We start from the raw sequence: 15,580 nt of genomic DNA, 5'->3' as shown, positions 1-15,580 counted from the left end.
TTTTACCCCCTTCCTATTACTCCACAGTCCAGCTTATACTCCCAGTCTTCCAATAATGAAACAAATAGCCAGAAAGACATCAATAACAGCTCTCTGCCTTATTTTCTCCCCTTTCCCCCCTTTTCTAACTCCTTCAGTGTGGGCATTGGGCACAGTGGGGTTGGACCTATGGATCTTAATGATCTTCCCCAACCTTAATGATTCTGTGATTAACTCGAGACTGGTTTTAGGCCTATTTTCATTATCGAACCTAGTTTTACTCAGGAGCTTTCCCAGCCCTGTTGCCGGCCGCCATTTTGAGGCCATCCCCTTAGCAACGCAAAAACACATCGGTTGCTACGTCAAAACGCATCTCAATTAAGTTTGACCCTCTCCGCTTCCCATCCCGTTCTCCTCGCCTCTCACCCTTCCTGTTTCGCTCCGGATTGGCGTTTCCCGCGTGACGTCACTTTGGCGCCTGCGCGCGGCCCAATCGGAGGCGGCGCTGCGTGGCTGAGCGCGCCGTGGGTCGCGCGGTGGCGGGATCGCCGCCATGTCTTGGCTCTTCGGTATCAACCGCGGTTCAACCCCAACAGGAGGCGGCGATACGGGGCAGGGAGGAACCGGAGTCACCGGGGTCACTTTACCGCCAGGTCCGGGTGGTGCTGGCAGCGGGCAGGCGGGGGATCGTAACACTCCCAAGGACAAATGGAGCAACTTTGACCCCACGGGCCTGGAACGAGCGGCTAAAGCGGCGAGAGAACTGGATGCATCCCGTGAGTGGGGGAACGGGGAGGGAGGGACATCAAATAGGGTTTGATAGCCCGAGGCTGCAGCCTTATGGGTGTAGTAAGGGGGAGGGTGGGTTCCTACCGGCTCCGTGTTAACAGCCCCATTACTCTGCCCGCTGCAGGTCATGCCAAGGATGCGCTCAGCCTGGCCCAGATGCAAGAGCAGACCCTGCAGCTGGAGCAGCAAACCAAGCTGAAGGTACATTGGGGTGTAGCACTGAGCAGGCAGCCCGTTAGCACAGTGTGCTATAGCCCCATATCCCAGCAGTCTGCCCCAGGTCTTGTGTTCTATCAGTTGGCATTTAACTTCAACAACAGGGGAATACTTGCTTTTGAAGAAGAACAACGTAGGTCGCCGTGGAAGTAATCCCTCCTGCTTGTTTCCATGGGCACTACAAGAGATACAAAGATCACAATAGCACCGTTTGATAGAGCAGATTCTCAGCTACAAAGCACTAGTTTTCATTATAGCCGCTGATTAATGTAGTGGAAAGACAGTACAGGAGTGAAATAGCAAAAGGGACTAAAGCAAATGGGATAGTGTTACAAAGGGAAAGTACTCACCTATCTCTGAAGACCTGTGTTCTATCAGCTTGCAAAGAAACTCCACAAGAGAGGGATCTCCAACCAGAGATCCTTCCCCAGTCACAGCCAGCCCTTAAATGAGGTCTAAGAGAGGTGCAGCCCTTCTGGTCACACAGCTGAATTGCCTTCACCTGTGCTGCCAGGGCTGGCTGGGTCCTTTCTCCAGGTGCTCAATCAGGCCCTGATTCAACAGTTCCAGGTTCTCAATTCAGGTCCTGACTCAACAGTTCCCATACAAACCCCATTAGCTGTGTGATTTCACCAGGACCAAGCAAGAGCTTGCATGCTGTGCCCATCAAAATCTACACCAACGGTGATGACCTGCTGTCATTGCTGCTGAAACACACCACAACACTGTGCTCACATCCACTGGCTGGTCACTAAGTGTCAGTGAATGTCATTTGTTCCTTGTGAAGGAATTCGCTGTCACGTTGTTGCTTCATAGCTTTCACATCAGGCGGCCTCTCTGCTGCCATCTGCCACATGGCAACAAAATGTAACAGAACGATGGGGAGAAGGTTCAGCCTCTGCTGCCATATGACCAACATGATAAAACAGGAGGTGTTACTTTCAGGGCAGCCCCTGTGATTCTGGAAGGTGAAGTGCAGATAATGTCTCTGCCATAAGTGATTTTGTAACCCCCCCCTCAATGTCCCCACCATTTTTAGGGAGTGACAAGGGTTGTAATGCAGGGAAGTGCAATGTGATTACAAATACATTGTTTAGAACATAACTGCCACAATCTTTTCCCTTGTAGGGTTACGTACTGAGCTAATTTGTGATTATTATATCATTATCTCACTACAGGAGTATGAAGCTGCCATAGAACAACTGAAGAATGAGCAGATACGGGTACAAGCAGAAGAGAGACGAAAAACACTCAGTGAGGAAACAAAACAGCATCAAGCAGTAAGGGAACAAGGGGGAGCCCGCTGATGGGAGCCCTTACCTGTGTCCTCCTGCATGGGGAAGGAAACAATGCATTAATTGTTTTGGTGGGGTGGTGGGCAGCCATAACTGGGGGCTTTGCACACTGAGCCTGTCTTCTACCCTGTCCACGTGATCATAGAATCATAGAATTACAATAGAATTAGAATGATGCTGAGCTTAATCTGTAGTTGTATTTACTGATATCACAATGCATGAGTCAATGCATTGGCAGTAATAGTGAAATCAGGGACATGCAAGCTAGCTTTTGTTCTAACAGCTCACACAGTGGAGAACAGGGAAGCAGGGGCTGATGAATTCTAATCATTTATGTACTTTGGGAAGGCAGCTAAAACCACTGGATTGGCACGTGTTTCTTGTCCCTCTGAAGTGTGGACTTTGCACAGGGCTGGCTCAGGAATCAGGCTCCACTTCTGTGCCTCGGTTAGCTTTCAAACTGCTGCAGTTCACAGGGTATCGCTGGAAGTCAAAGCTCACTTCATGATTTGCTCCTGATGTGCCATCCTTTGAAGAGCAGTTGTTGAGATAACTGTTCTGCTGTATCTGGAATGGAAAATAAATCAGCCATTGCGTAGAGTCCTTGTTGGTGCATTGGGATCCCCAGACTGCTTTCTGTTGAGTTTAGCTGATGTGGGTTTATTCATCAGTTACAGTGGAGAACTGATAGATTAGTGAGGAACAAGAAAATGATTTGGAAACACCACTCATCTGACAGTGTATTGTGCTATTTCTGTTGCATGCAATCGCTGGTCCAGGTACTTTGTTTTAGAACATGAAAGCATGTTTATCCCAGTAAAATAAGTCTTTTTTTGGGTCACAGTACACTTGGTCTTCATTTTGGCATCTGTGATACCTTAAAATGAGGTTGGATGTGGTAGATTTCTCAGTATAGATGAGTTTTTGGAGATAGCTGAGAGTATTCACTTTTTAAACCCTGATTGAATGATTTGTGTTGTTTGTGCTGTGTTATTTTCTTCCCCTGCACATTCCCAATCTTGTTGCTGTTGGTCCTGTTTTCTCTTAAGTGCTTAATCTTTATATTCTGAATGCTCCTTTATTATATCTTTTTGTTTTGTCTTATGCAGCGAGCCCAGTACCAGGACAAACTGGCACGGCAGCGCTATGACGAACAGATGCGACAGCAGGTATGGTTGTTTCTCTAATAGCTGGGAGCTGTAGCAGTTCTTTTAGGTTCTGACCAGACATCAAATGGAAGGTCAGGAATTAGGACAGAGTGGCTAAAAATGTTGGATTATCAATATGAATCCAACAGATGGAGAGAGGAAGAATGCCCTTCAACACAGGCACCAGCTTCTTGATAACAATTTATAGACTTAAGTTTACACAAATACCTACTTGGCTGAGTTCTTAAACTTGAATGCATGTTCTGTTGTCATCTCTGCCTCCAGCAACTTGCTAATGAAGAGAACCTGAGGAAGCAGGAAGAATCTGTACAGAAGCAGGAAGCCATGAGGCGTGGTAAGTTAAGTTCTTCCTTAGCTCTTAGCAAGGTGTGCAGGCAGATCAGTCTCTGTCCTCATCTTTTACTCCCCCATGTTGGTTGGTGCCCCTTTAGGCACTGGCAAACAATGTAAGTCCCAGTAGCATTGGAACTACCAATTGCTTGCAAGATCAGCTTTGGAAGTGGCTGAGCTACTAACTGGCTGCTGTGTTGAAGCTGGATTTCTCAATAAACTACCAACATCTCCTGATGTTGCAATGAAAGCCTGATTCTACATTGGAGCAACCTAAAATAGAACTGATTTTGAGGAGGAAAGAGAAACAAAATACCTAATATAAGGAGTGGTTGAAACAATGTCACCTAACCTCTATTTATTTGCTGCTGTAGAAAATACAAGTTGAATCATGACCTTTTAGTGTGACATTGGCTTTGTTTCTTTTCATTGTTACGGAGTTGCCAGAATCTCTGGGTTGGTAGAGCTCTAACAGGACTGTGAAGCAGCTTGTAGGTAACCAAATAGGATCAGAGTGTTGGTTTGCTTGCTGCACATACCTTGACTGCCAGTCTGTCTGCTCCTTGCTGCCATCTGGTGTAGTATTGTAGCAACAATTCAGCAGAGCTCAATGGTAAGCCTTGAGGGAGAGGTGATTGATGCTGGAGGATGTGGCTTTCAGGGCAGTCCAGCATCCAGGTGTCCGGGCTGATCTGGATGGGATTTCATGTAATGTCATAGAAGATTGAGCCAACCCAAAATACTGACCTCTCTTATTTACAGCCACGGTAGAGCGCGAGATGGAGCTACGGCATAAGAATGAAATGCTGCGTGTTGAAGCAGAGGCAAGAGCTCGTGCCAAAGCTGAGAGGGAGAATGCAGACATCATTCGTGAGCAGATCCGCTTAAAAGCTGCAGAGCATCGCCAGACAGTGCTGGAGTCCCTCAAGTATGTGCAAGCCAAGAGGAGGACATAGGCTATCTTACTTCTTGTGCAGATTTCCTTTGTCTTGTCAGAAGCTTTTGCTGTTGTTCCCTCTGAGCTTTGAGGAATATGATGAGTTACTTTGGACACTTTTGTACATTGAATCATAGGGATTATATGGAGGAAAACCTTCTTCAGCTGTCTGTCTTTATGCATTGGAGTCTGAGTGTGAACCAAAAAGAGTATTTATAGAGCTGTGAGTCTCACACAGTTTTCCTAGCAGATGATTTCAAGCCATATTTATTAAAATTGAGACTCAGCTACTGCAAGAAATCACGGCTCTTTCAGTTTCTGGATATGTGCCATAAAAATATGAACCAGAGCTTCTCCAAATGGGAGGGCATTTAAAAATTAACATTGAGTGGTTCTAAAGGAGATCCTTATAGGATGTGAAGCTATGCTGTAAATTGTTTCAGTCCAGCCTTCTGCTTATCTTGATGTTTCTTCACCATAGGACAGCAGGGATGCTCTTTGGGGAAGGATTCCGTGCCTTTGTGACAGACTGGGATAAGGTCACAGCCACGGTAAGATTGAGTCACACATAGACAAAAAGCCTGGCAAAACTCTTGTTTTATATTGGGCTGCCAAGGTTCTTAAAATGGCATCAGAGCAGTTCATAGCTGAAATGCATTTTGGATCTGTACACATGCTTTCATTATCAGATGTGCTTATTCTGGATGGACAGGCTGGAAATCCGGAGAGCACTTATAAAAGCATTACATGTGCTAAATAAGTTGATTAAAGACATCCCAGCATCTTCTTGCAGGACAAAAGACTGGCAGTTACTTCCTGTTTGACATAATGTCATTTCTCACTGCAAAACTGTGCAGCACTGAGGTATTTTTAGTAGCATGGCTCGTTAAAATGGACAATTTGCTTTAAATCAGTGGCAACCATCTGTTCCACCAGGCAGTTCTATACACAGAGGCTGGCACAAAAGGCACTTTGTCCGAGTGTGCTGGGGAGTGGATGCTTTCAGTGCATCCTTTTGTCATCTGCAGGCTGTACCTGGAGTGCTTGCAGTATCTGGAGCCTTTTGAAGATGACTGCTTTTAGCTGTATGTTCTCTTGACCCAGATACCAGTTTCTTGCACCGTGGTCATTTTTGCTTCTGATCAGCTCTTGTCTTGGGAAATTGGGACTTCTTTTCTTTAATATAAATAAAGCTTAAAGTACATATATTTTTGGAAAGGAGGTAACACAGCCAGAACTCTTACATTTTGGGTTGCTTTGAAAAATGCTGTAATGCTGACTCTGAGGCAAGATGTAGGCAGTTATTTTGGAGTTCCTCTAAATTAACCCTGTCAAAATACCTTCTTTTAGTGGAGGGCTGCTAAAAAACACGAAGCTGCTTGCATTCTAAATCCCTACACCTATTTGCTTTGTCTCCTGAGCAAAAAGCATTTCTGTGACACATTTCCTAAGGTCATCACTCCCTTCACTTGCTCACGCTCCTGTTGCGGTGCTTTCTTGAAAGGAGATACACTTCTGATAGTTATCTGTGGTGTACTACACCACTTTTCCAGTTGCATGTCTTGACTCATCTGCTGATTAACATTGACCCCATGCCCTCATTAGGGAAGATGAGTAAATACACCAGACCTGTAGCTCTTAAAACTAAACATGTTTTGTAATCCTCATCCCCTTTTCTTTCCAGGTGGCAGGCCTAACCCTGCTGGCTGTGGGAGTTTACTCTGCCAAGAATGCCACTGCAGTAGCAGGACGATACATAGAAGCACGTTTGGGTAAACCTTCTCTAGTGAGAGAGACCTCACGCATTACTGTGCTGGAGGCACTGAAGCACCCAGTCAAGGTAGGGTGTAGCTCTGGCTTTGTCTTACTCTCAGCTGTGAGGATACAGAATTCCTTTTCCAGCTCTGTATCAGGCAAGGATCTGCCTGTGGGCCTGTGAATAAATGTACTAATAGAGGCTGTGTGGGTGAGCTGATCTCATTGTCTTTAATATACTAACTTTGTGGTTTCTGAGCTTTGGAAGCCGTGGTGGATTTCTACACGTCAATGATTGACTTTTTCCTCTCTAGGTTGGTAAGCGTCTCACCAGTAAGGCTCAGGATGCCCTTGAAGGAGTTGTTCTCAGTGTGAGTACCATGTTCCACTATCTTAGTCGATGAGCAATGACTTCTGAATCTAAATAGGGAAAGCTGTTTCCTTATATGCACTTCAAATGATGTAATTCTAGTAATTCTAACACCTGCAGTGCACTGAGACTGTATATAAGCTCTGATGCTCACTGGCACACGTTAACATTCTTTTTCCTCTGAGCAAACCGTAGTTCAGTGCTTGCCTGGCTGAAGTTTTTAGCTGCTAATATCCAGAGCTCCACTTATCTCATCTGTGTAATGCTACTGAGCTTATGGTTGCTGCACTGCTTCCTGGCTTGAGGAAGAGAACTGCAGTCAAGTGGACTGAACTAGAAATCAAGTAAATCCTGAATACAGGGGAAACAACTCTGCTCCAAAGCAATAAGTATCTGAAGTGAAGGCTTACAAGCCTGAGACTGTAGGAGTGCTGCTGCCTTCTTGCTGGCACAGATCCCTGAAGCTAATCAATGCTGGTCTCTTGGTTCTTTCTATTCCTTAAGCTTAACTCTTTTTTTACAGCCCCAATTAGAAGCACGTGTGAGAGATATTGCCATAGCAACAAGAAATACAAAAAAGAACAAAAGCCTATACCGGAATATTCTGATGTATGGTCCTCCTGGCACTGGAAAAACACTTTTTGCCAAGGTAAAACCCTGCCAGCATTCAGACTGCCTACATATTGCAGAGTGCTCCAGAAACTGCAGGTCTTAAGTATCCTCTCTAGCCTGAAACCCACTGTTTAAACTCTGTGTTCTTGCATCTCTATTGGTGAGAGAGGAGGGAGCATCCACCTGATCCAGCTCTGAATTAACACAGTCATTTGGATTCTAGTGTTAAGTGTAAACAGAAGAGCTTCCACCCAGAAAAGGCAGTTGGCAACTGTGACTTGTGAAATTGCAACACCAGCCTGCTGTCTCATTTCCACCTGTTAATTACACGCACTTGTCCAAATAAGTTCTTTCTTGCTGTCACTTACTAATCCCCAAGAGAAAGAAGAGATAAATATGGCTTTACTTTGTGTATGCTCTACAGGGGTGGCTTGCACGTAGGCTTGCGTAGCAATTGGACAGAACAGTACATTGGGAAGGGTGTTACAACAAAGGTGTGATGCTAGACAGACCAGCATGATAGAAAGGTGCTATAAAAGAAGAAAAGATTGCTCACCTGTATCAGAAGATTCCAGGTTCACAGGAGAAAGCCTCACCAAAGAAGGATCTCCAAAAAGAGATCCTTCCCCAGTGCCAGTCAGCTCTTATATGAGGTCTAAGAGGTGCAGCCAGGCTTCTGGTCACTTAGCTGCATTGCCTTCAGCTGTGCTCCCAGGGCTGACTTGAGTCCTTTCCCAGGTGCTCAATCAGTGGTTCAGGCCCTGACTCAACAGTTCCCATACAGCTTGAATTGGGATTTCAGTATTTTGACTTGTTCTCTGCTTGTCCAGTAGATGCAAGGTTCCCTATGCAGCAATGCAAGGAGAAGGGAGAAAAGAGATGAGTGTTGGGCAGTGGAGAAAGGGGAAGAAGCACATTTAACACTTCTCCAATACGATGGGATCTCACAGGGGGTGGTGGTGACAGCTATAAAGGATTGGGACAGATCAGAAGAAAGGTGATATAGGAGTGAGGAAAGGTCTGAGTACCTGTATGTGTGCTCTGGAGAGGACAAAATGCTCTACTGAGAAGCAGGTTGCTTTCTGAGCTGTGACTTTTGTGCTTGTGTTAATGGCAGCGACTGTGCAGTTTGCTGTCCCTGCTTTCCAGAAAGGCAGCGTGTCTGTCATAGCATGGTGGCCTTCTGACTACTGCAAAACAAAGCCATGTGGATCTGTGGTGTTAAGTATTTATGCTACATGACAGGTTTCTTGAGGCAGATGTAAACACACTTGGATGTAATAGCTGCTAAAGCTCCCAGCTTCATTGGACTGATGCAGAACATTGAACATTAGCAGCAGGAACTGCGTGGTTTTAATGGGCAGAGCGTAGCTCTTTTTTCCTGCCTCCTGCTGAGCAGCACATAATTGGTTGGGTTCAGCTGAGCGTGTTTTGCTGGAGCTGTTGCTTATCTACGTGGCTTGACTTGTTCATTTTAACCTTCAGATGACTTTCCTTTATTCAGCAGAAGCAAATAGCCAGCTCTGGGTCAGCTAATGGAGTGTTAGCTCGGGCTGCTGCCTGTCCCTGTGGCTCAGTTGGTGGCTGCTACGTGAATTGCTTTCTGAAATGGAGGGTAGAGATCTTTCCATCCCTTGGCTTCATATTCAAGCCCAGTCTGTTCTTTCAGATACAGGTGGCTGTGGCCTTATTCACCACTGAGATATCGTAGTGAGCTGGAATGGAATTTGAAGCTAGGAGCTTAGAAGCCATGTTAGTAGTTGGGGCTGAAGCAGAGGGGGAATTTCTCGAGGCTTTGATAATGTGGCAGCCTAACTGAAGTTGGGACATCATGAGCCAGAGACTCCTATGAAGTTCTGGGTGAACTTCAGTTATATCTGCTCAGCTGTGCTTGATGGACAGGCTCATCATTTGTGAGCTAGCAAAAAAAAAAGTGCAGAGAATTGGTGTATTTATATTTTACCTGCAACTTAAGGGAGACATTTCCAGCATGCACCAGGAGCTTCATCAAAGCCATTCGCTTAGTGGCCGGGAGCTGTGGCAGGTTCATCTGGGACGGCCTTGCAGTGAAAGAGGTTTCTTAACTCTGTCTTTGTTCCCTTCCAGAAATTAGCTGTGCACTCGGGCATGGATTACGCCATCATGACGGGTGGTGATGTTGCCCCTATGGGGCGGGAAGGAGTGACTGCCATACATAAGCTCTTTGACTGGGCAAACACCAGTAGGAGAGGGTAAGTAGAGCTTCCTCTGATTTTATTCTGGATATCCAGCAGTTTTAACTGCTCACATGTTCTGTGTTGCCTCTATTGGCCAAAAACAGCCGTGGTAGAAATGCTTCTCTGCAGAGATTGTAGCCGAGAATGCTTATAGAAAAACTGGAGCTGAGTATGAGAATGAGATGTTAAGAGGCCCTGAAACACCTTGGACAAATGCTATGAAAGAGAGCTGTATTTGAAGCTGGATGAGAAAGTAATAGATGCTGTGGCAGCTTTATGAGCGTCCTGGTTCTGTTATCTTTATACACTTGGTCCCCTGGGAAGAGCATTGCCCTTGGGTTATAAGTGAATTTATTTTCCTGAATTATTCATTGACTTTATTAATTCGCTTCTCCACAAGTAGTAAAACCATTCCATTATTGCCAGTGTGGTTTGGAAAAGGAAACCAACCAAACAACAAAGCAGTGTGCAGGGGAGGGCTCTGGCTTTAGGATTTTGGAATGGGATGAGGAAGGAGCCACCACCAGCACATATCTGCTCAGACCTGAGAGGAACGTAGCAGCACTGCTAGATATACAGCTGGTCACTGCTGTGGGTGTCTGGAAGAGAGACAGGGGAATCTTGGAGCCATGTGAGCCTCACTTACCTGTCCCTGTTACTGTGCAGTGCTTTCCTTTTGCAGCCTCTTGCTGTTTGTGGATGAAGCAGATGCGTTTCTGAGGAAGAGAGCCACGGTAAGTGCTTTCTCTCTGGTCTTTATCTGCGCACGCTGCAGTTAGCCAGCCTGCAGCCTACTTGTTTAACGTGATTAGCCAGCTTAAACAGGCACAAGATTAAAACTGGAAGGTGCTGTGCTGCTCAATTAAGCGGTGCAGAGATGAGAAATGAGCCTTTTGCAGCTGAATGACATGAGCATCTCAGGGCTGACTTGAGAATTCTTCCCTGAAAAAAAGCCTTTGGAGGTGGCTGGGAGGATCCTTTGACAATAATAAAGCTCACATTGTCAATAATGCTGCTTAAACTATGACCCGTCTTAAGTCCCAAACAGCTCATCTTCCTTTGGGTTTCATCTTTGCAGGAGAAAATCAGTGAAGATCTTAGAGCAACGTTGAATGCATTTCTGCACAGAACAGGGCAACACAGCAACAAGTACGTATGTGGTTGGTTTCTAACCTGACTTATTGCTGATTTGGGTAATAAAGCATCCCATTCACTTGTATCCTTTTCACCCATGTATCAAAGGGAATGTCAATTCTTTATCTATGATGTGTTTCTGCAGGGGCTTGAAGAGAGCTCCTGTCAATAGAGAGGAACAGTTTTGTGCCATCATGGCTCTCTGGCCATCTAAGTTACCTGCACAAATGGCAGCAAAGAACACAGCCCCCTGTAGGCTTAGATTTAAATAGACCACCAGAACATGAATGTTTCAATAGCTGTGGTTAAAAACCCATTTCAAATTACAACTCACCTTTAAACCGGTAACATCAATTAAGGCATCACATCAGGTGATGAAAGGCCTTCGACCAAAGCCATTCCTGTGGTTCAAATGGGTTGTTAGTTATTTTGTATGCTTCTTTCCAGTCTTCTCTTGTTTCATACTTCCAGGTTTATGCTTGTTCTAGCAAGCAACCAGCCTGAGCAGTTTGACTGGGCTATCAATGACCGGATAGATGAAATGGTGAACTTTGATCTGCCCCAGCTAGAAGAGCGAGAGCGGCTCGTGAGGATGTATTTTGATAGGCACGTCCTGAAGCCAGCCACAGAGGGCAAACAGTGAGTATCCTTGTTGCTGTTGTCCTCAGCTGTGCTAACAGAGCTGTCTCCCTTCTCCAAAATGAAGAGAAATCTGATGTTCCCATTCAGAAGTAGAATTGTCAATAGCAATACAAACCTCCCTCTGCCTTGCCTCCTGCTGTCACGTGGTTACATATAAAGCAATCCTTGTGCTTCTGCTTTTAGACGTTTGAAGCTGGCCCAGTTTGACTATGGCAAAAAGTGCTCAGAGATTGCCAGGCTGACAGAGGGCATGTCTGGCCGAGAGATCTCCCAGCTTGCTGTGGCATGGCAGGTAGGTGGGGTTTGGATCATTGGGCTTCCTGCTTCTTTTTCCCTTACTATAATGCTTTGTTTTTAATGGAGTCTCAGATCTTGAAAAATATCATTATGTCCTTGTAGTAATATCAGAACACTACTAGCTCTAGAGTAGGTGTCAGTGTCTACATGACTCCTTGTCTCATTAAATAGGAAGAGCTCTTAGAATCGCCAGTGGGGAAGCCCCCTACTGAATTAAAGCAAAGCAAGTTCCTTAGGAACAAATGTGGCCAAACCACACCGGCTGTTGCTTATGTTTCAGCTCAAGACATTTAGCAGGAGAGATGCCTGATGTTGTCTGTCGGTATGTCAGCATTAGGACACCAAAGCATCCTTCCACCCTGCTTCAGTCTGAATGTATTTTTATATAGCATCTCTGGCAGTGTTAGCCCTGCCTCTTATTCCTGCCTTTCTGCTATCCTTTCCATTGTGCTGCTACACCTCCTTGTGCGGCTGTGCTGTGAACTGGGTCAGGGAGCTGAACGAAATTAAAAATAGCTTGGCAAGGCGAGCTGAGTGCAGCCACACTGTTGTCCTGGCACATCTGAGGTCGGGGTGTCTGGCAGGAGAAATAGATGAAGGGCAAAAAGAGCCAAGACAAAGGGAAGACGAGGCACCTCTTACAGTTGTTTTTCATCTTGAGAGCACCTTACAGAGCTGATAAACAGCAGATGCTGTGAGCCTGGCGCTCTTTAGAAGTCCTCAAAGCAGCCTTGAAACAGTTGTGTCTTGAGACATTTCAGCTTCCAGTGCTCTTTTAGATGGGCTCATCACAGCCAGCTGCTGAAATGCAGCGTGCCTCAGGTCTCTGCCTAATAAATAGATTCAATTGACCCATTCTTGGAAGATTACAGCACAAAGCCCTAGTGAAAACTGCTGCTGGAACACAGGGCTAGGTGGGAGCATTTTGTTTGCCTTTTGTTTTCAGCTATTTCCTGTGGTGACCTGATGCGACTTGAAGCTAATCCTCCAAGTGTAGGCTTAATTGCAATACGCCTGTCGCTTAATTCACCTCGCATTTCTGTGTGTGTGTTTCCTTAATTAGTTTTTTCCTCCAACACTCATTTGCAGTGTTGCTGTCTGGAAGCGTTCTGTCTCTACAGGTGTCTCAGAGCAGAGCCTTAACCTGTGTCTGGGCAGCAGAGCTGAGGGAACATGGTGTCAGCCTTCATCTGCATTGAAGTGCTGCTGAGTTCTGCAGGGGCTGTCCTGCTATCACCTCCAGCTGACTGGGGGCGTGCTGCCTGCAGTCCTTAACCCTTAACTTCCATGCAGTGAAACCTAAAAAAGAAGCAGGTAGTTGTAGAAAAGGTGTGATAGAATTTGGAGATGACTTACCTCAGCTCTATTCAACCTGCCTGGGCTCATGGGCAGAGCCAAAACCCAGAGGTGGTTTGGGAGATCAAGTTCTGAAGCAGCTGGGGGATAAACCATTGTAGCAGTCATCTCTTCCCAAACAGCAGCCCAGAATGGCAGCAGAAAGCTGCTCTGCAGCCCCATGGCCTTGCAGGCTTTTCCCATGAAGGTAAACATCTTAACGAAGCAAGAAACCTGAGCAGCAGATGCAGCTTCCATAGGTGGAGTTCTTATGGATGATGAGTGTGACACCTGAGTGGAGTTATGGTTCACTGCTGTCTCTGTTTGTCCTGAAGGTTCCAAAGCAGAGAGTGAGTGCTGGCACTGGGAAGAATGCTGTTGATGGTCTGCATGCTGGAAATCCATTTTAATCTCTTCTGCCAAAGACTTTGCCTTCCCTTTTGCCCTTGTTCTTTTCCATACCTAATCCTCTATGAACAAAACATGGATTAGATACATTTACACACTACAGAGTCCCTTTGAATCAGTTACAGTAACATGAAGGCTTCCTAGTTTTGCACCCTGACCTTAAACCCACTGACAAGCTTTAGATGAGGCATCAGCACAGAAACCCTCCACTTTTCCAAGCCTTAATTATAAGAATAGAGGTATCTCTTCTATTTTATTTTTCAGCAGGCTGCTTTCATTAGATTTGTCATTCAAAGGTTCCAAGGCCAAGTGGAAACAGAATTGGGCTGAAATGGAGCATTGGGTCCTTCAGGCTGCACTTGTCATCTATGCTTCATCTTTCTCCTCACACCAACGCACGTTTTGGGTTTGTGTTACAAAACACAAATAGTTGGGTTAAAATGGGTTAAAATCCATCCAGGCAGGAGGCAGAGGTATGAATACAAATGAGCGCAGCACCATCTCAGTGTGTGCAGCCCCTCCCAGAAGGGACAGCTGCTTCCCCCATTTGCTTTCTTGACAGCGAGGGCCTGAGGCTTCCTATAAATAGAAAGTCATTGAGAAAATCAACAGAGCGTGAACTGCACAGCTTTGCAGGAGTTTCCACTGTTGGATTTCAGGGCTGTGCAGAGGGAGGGAGGAAAGAGGGATTCATGCCCAGGAGGGGGATGTGGGCAGAGGTTTGGGGTGAGGAGCTGGCTGTGTCAAGCTGCCTTGCTGCCACTGCTGTGCCAGGAACGCGTTATGGGAGTGCTGGCACAGGGACTCACCCAATATAGATATCTGCAGCTCGGGGTTGTGTTGTTACCTTGGAGATAAGATGCTCAGCTCGCAGTGCCAGCTGCCTCCCCTTCTTTCTGGGCTGCAGTTGTGTGCTGCACTGCATTGCTGGGCTTCCATGTTCCTCATGTGCAGACCAACAGGACAATCCTAATGGTGCAGCTGCAGGAGAGTGGCACAGGTGGCTTTTACCCTCACAGCCACTGAAGGATTAGGTAAGGGAAAGCATTGTGGGACATTTAGCAATTGGACAGATTAACATGAGGGACCAGAGATATAATGACAGAAGGACTGGCACAATAGAGACATGCTATAGAGGAAGGGAAGATTACTCACCTGTATCAGAAGAGTCCAGGTTTGTAGAGGAAAGCTCCACCAAGGAGGAATCTCCAGGAAGAGAACCTCCCCCTGTGGCAGTCAGCCCTTAAATGGGGTCTCAGAGAGGTGCAGCTCCACCTCTTCTATTCACACAGCTGCATTCCTTCACCTGTGCTCCCAGGGCTGACAAAGTCCTTTCCCAGGTGCTCAATCAGTGACTCAACAGTTCTCATAAAGAACATGAGGATGGGATGGGAGTTGATGCAGCACAGCAGCGATATGGGGGTGCTTCCAGGTGGGAAACCAGAAGGTTGCACATCACACATTACTTTAGATGCTGCGGCGCCCACATTCACCCTGACACTGCTCTTAGTCCTCCCTTGTAACCGTTTAAAACCATTTCTGTTGCCTTGGATGGAGATGCTCCATCACCCTACACACCTTTTCCTCTCTACCTTATTGGCTTCACATATGACTCTCCTCTGCCTTTGCCTCCTCAGGCTGCAGCTTATGCATCAGAGGACGGTGTTCTGACCGAGGCCATGATCGATGCTCGGGTCGCTGACGCCGTCCAGCAGCACAGACAGAAGATGGAGTGGCTGAAAGCAGAGGGTGCAGAAGCCAGCAAAGAAGGAGTCAGAGCCCCACTGCTGCCTTTCCCCAAAGGAACACCGGTGTGAGAAGCACCTGCAGGCTGCAGACCAGCGTGGGTGGGGATGTTGGCAGAGGAGAAGAGTGGGGAGTGTCGTCTTGGGTGGATTTTTGGTGGAATCATGTAAGAGATGTGCCCCTTGGTGCAAGGGAAAGGGGAAGGAGTGCTGCTTCAGTCTGCCTTTCATTTCGTGTTTTAAGGATGTGATGGAAAACAGAAAAATGGCTGAAACAAGGCAGAAATAATAATATTAAAGGACCCCCTTGCTCAAACACTGGTGGCTGTGTTAGTCTGTGTAACCTGACCT

General features: G+C 46.3%; 1 protein-coding gene and 1 long non-coding RNA gene across 2 annotated transcripts; one reads left to right on the top strand and one right to left on the bottom strand.

The window, feature by feature from the left end:
* The first annotated feature begins 467 nt into the window (after positions 1-467).
* LOC107323546 (ATPase family AAA domain containing 3A) lies at positions 468-15,547 on the top strand. Its single transcript, XM_015882779.1, has 16 exons — positions 468-755; positions 893-969; positions 2,163-2,264; positions 3,389-3,448; positions 3,713-3,782; positions 4,541-4,706; positions 5,197-5,266; positions 6,400-6,555; positions 6,785-6,841; positions 7,364-7,489; positions 9,559-9,683; positions 10,351-10,402; positions 10,747-10,817; positions 11,274-11,441; positions 11,628-11,736; positions 15,122-15,547. Exons 1-16 carry the CDS (start codon positions 533-535, stop codon positions 15,299-15,301), a joined length of 1,812 nt encoding a protein of 603 aa, XP_015738265.1. The 5' UTR covers positions 468-532; the 3' UTR covers positions 15,302-15,547.
* On the bottom strand, positions 11,342-15,122 carry LOC107323547. The gene is made up of 2 exons (XR_004309464.1): positions 14,332-15,122; positions 11,342-14,063 (listed from the first exon to the last, which is right to left on the bottom strand). It is a non-coding gene; the product is annotated as an uncharacterized LOC107323547 (long non-coding RNA).
* Positions 15,548-15,580: the final 33 nt, after the last annotated feature.

Source organism: Coturnix japonica, chromosome 21, assembly GCF_001577835.2.
Source record: "Coturnix japonica isolate 7356 chromosome 21, Coturnix japonica 2.1, whole genome shotgun sequence".
Classification (NCBI taxonomy): domain Eukaryota; kingdom Metazoa; phylum Chordata; class Aves; order Galliformes; family Phasianidae; genus Coturnix; species Coturnix japonica.
This window is presented reverse-complemented; position numbering and strand designations above follow the sequence as displayed.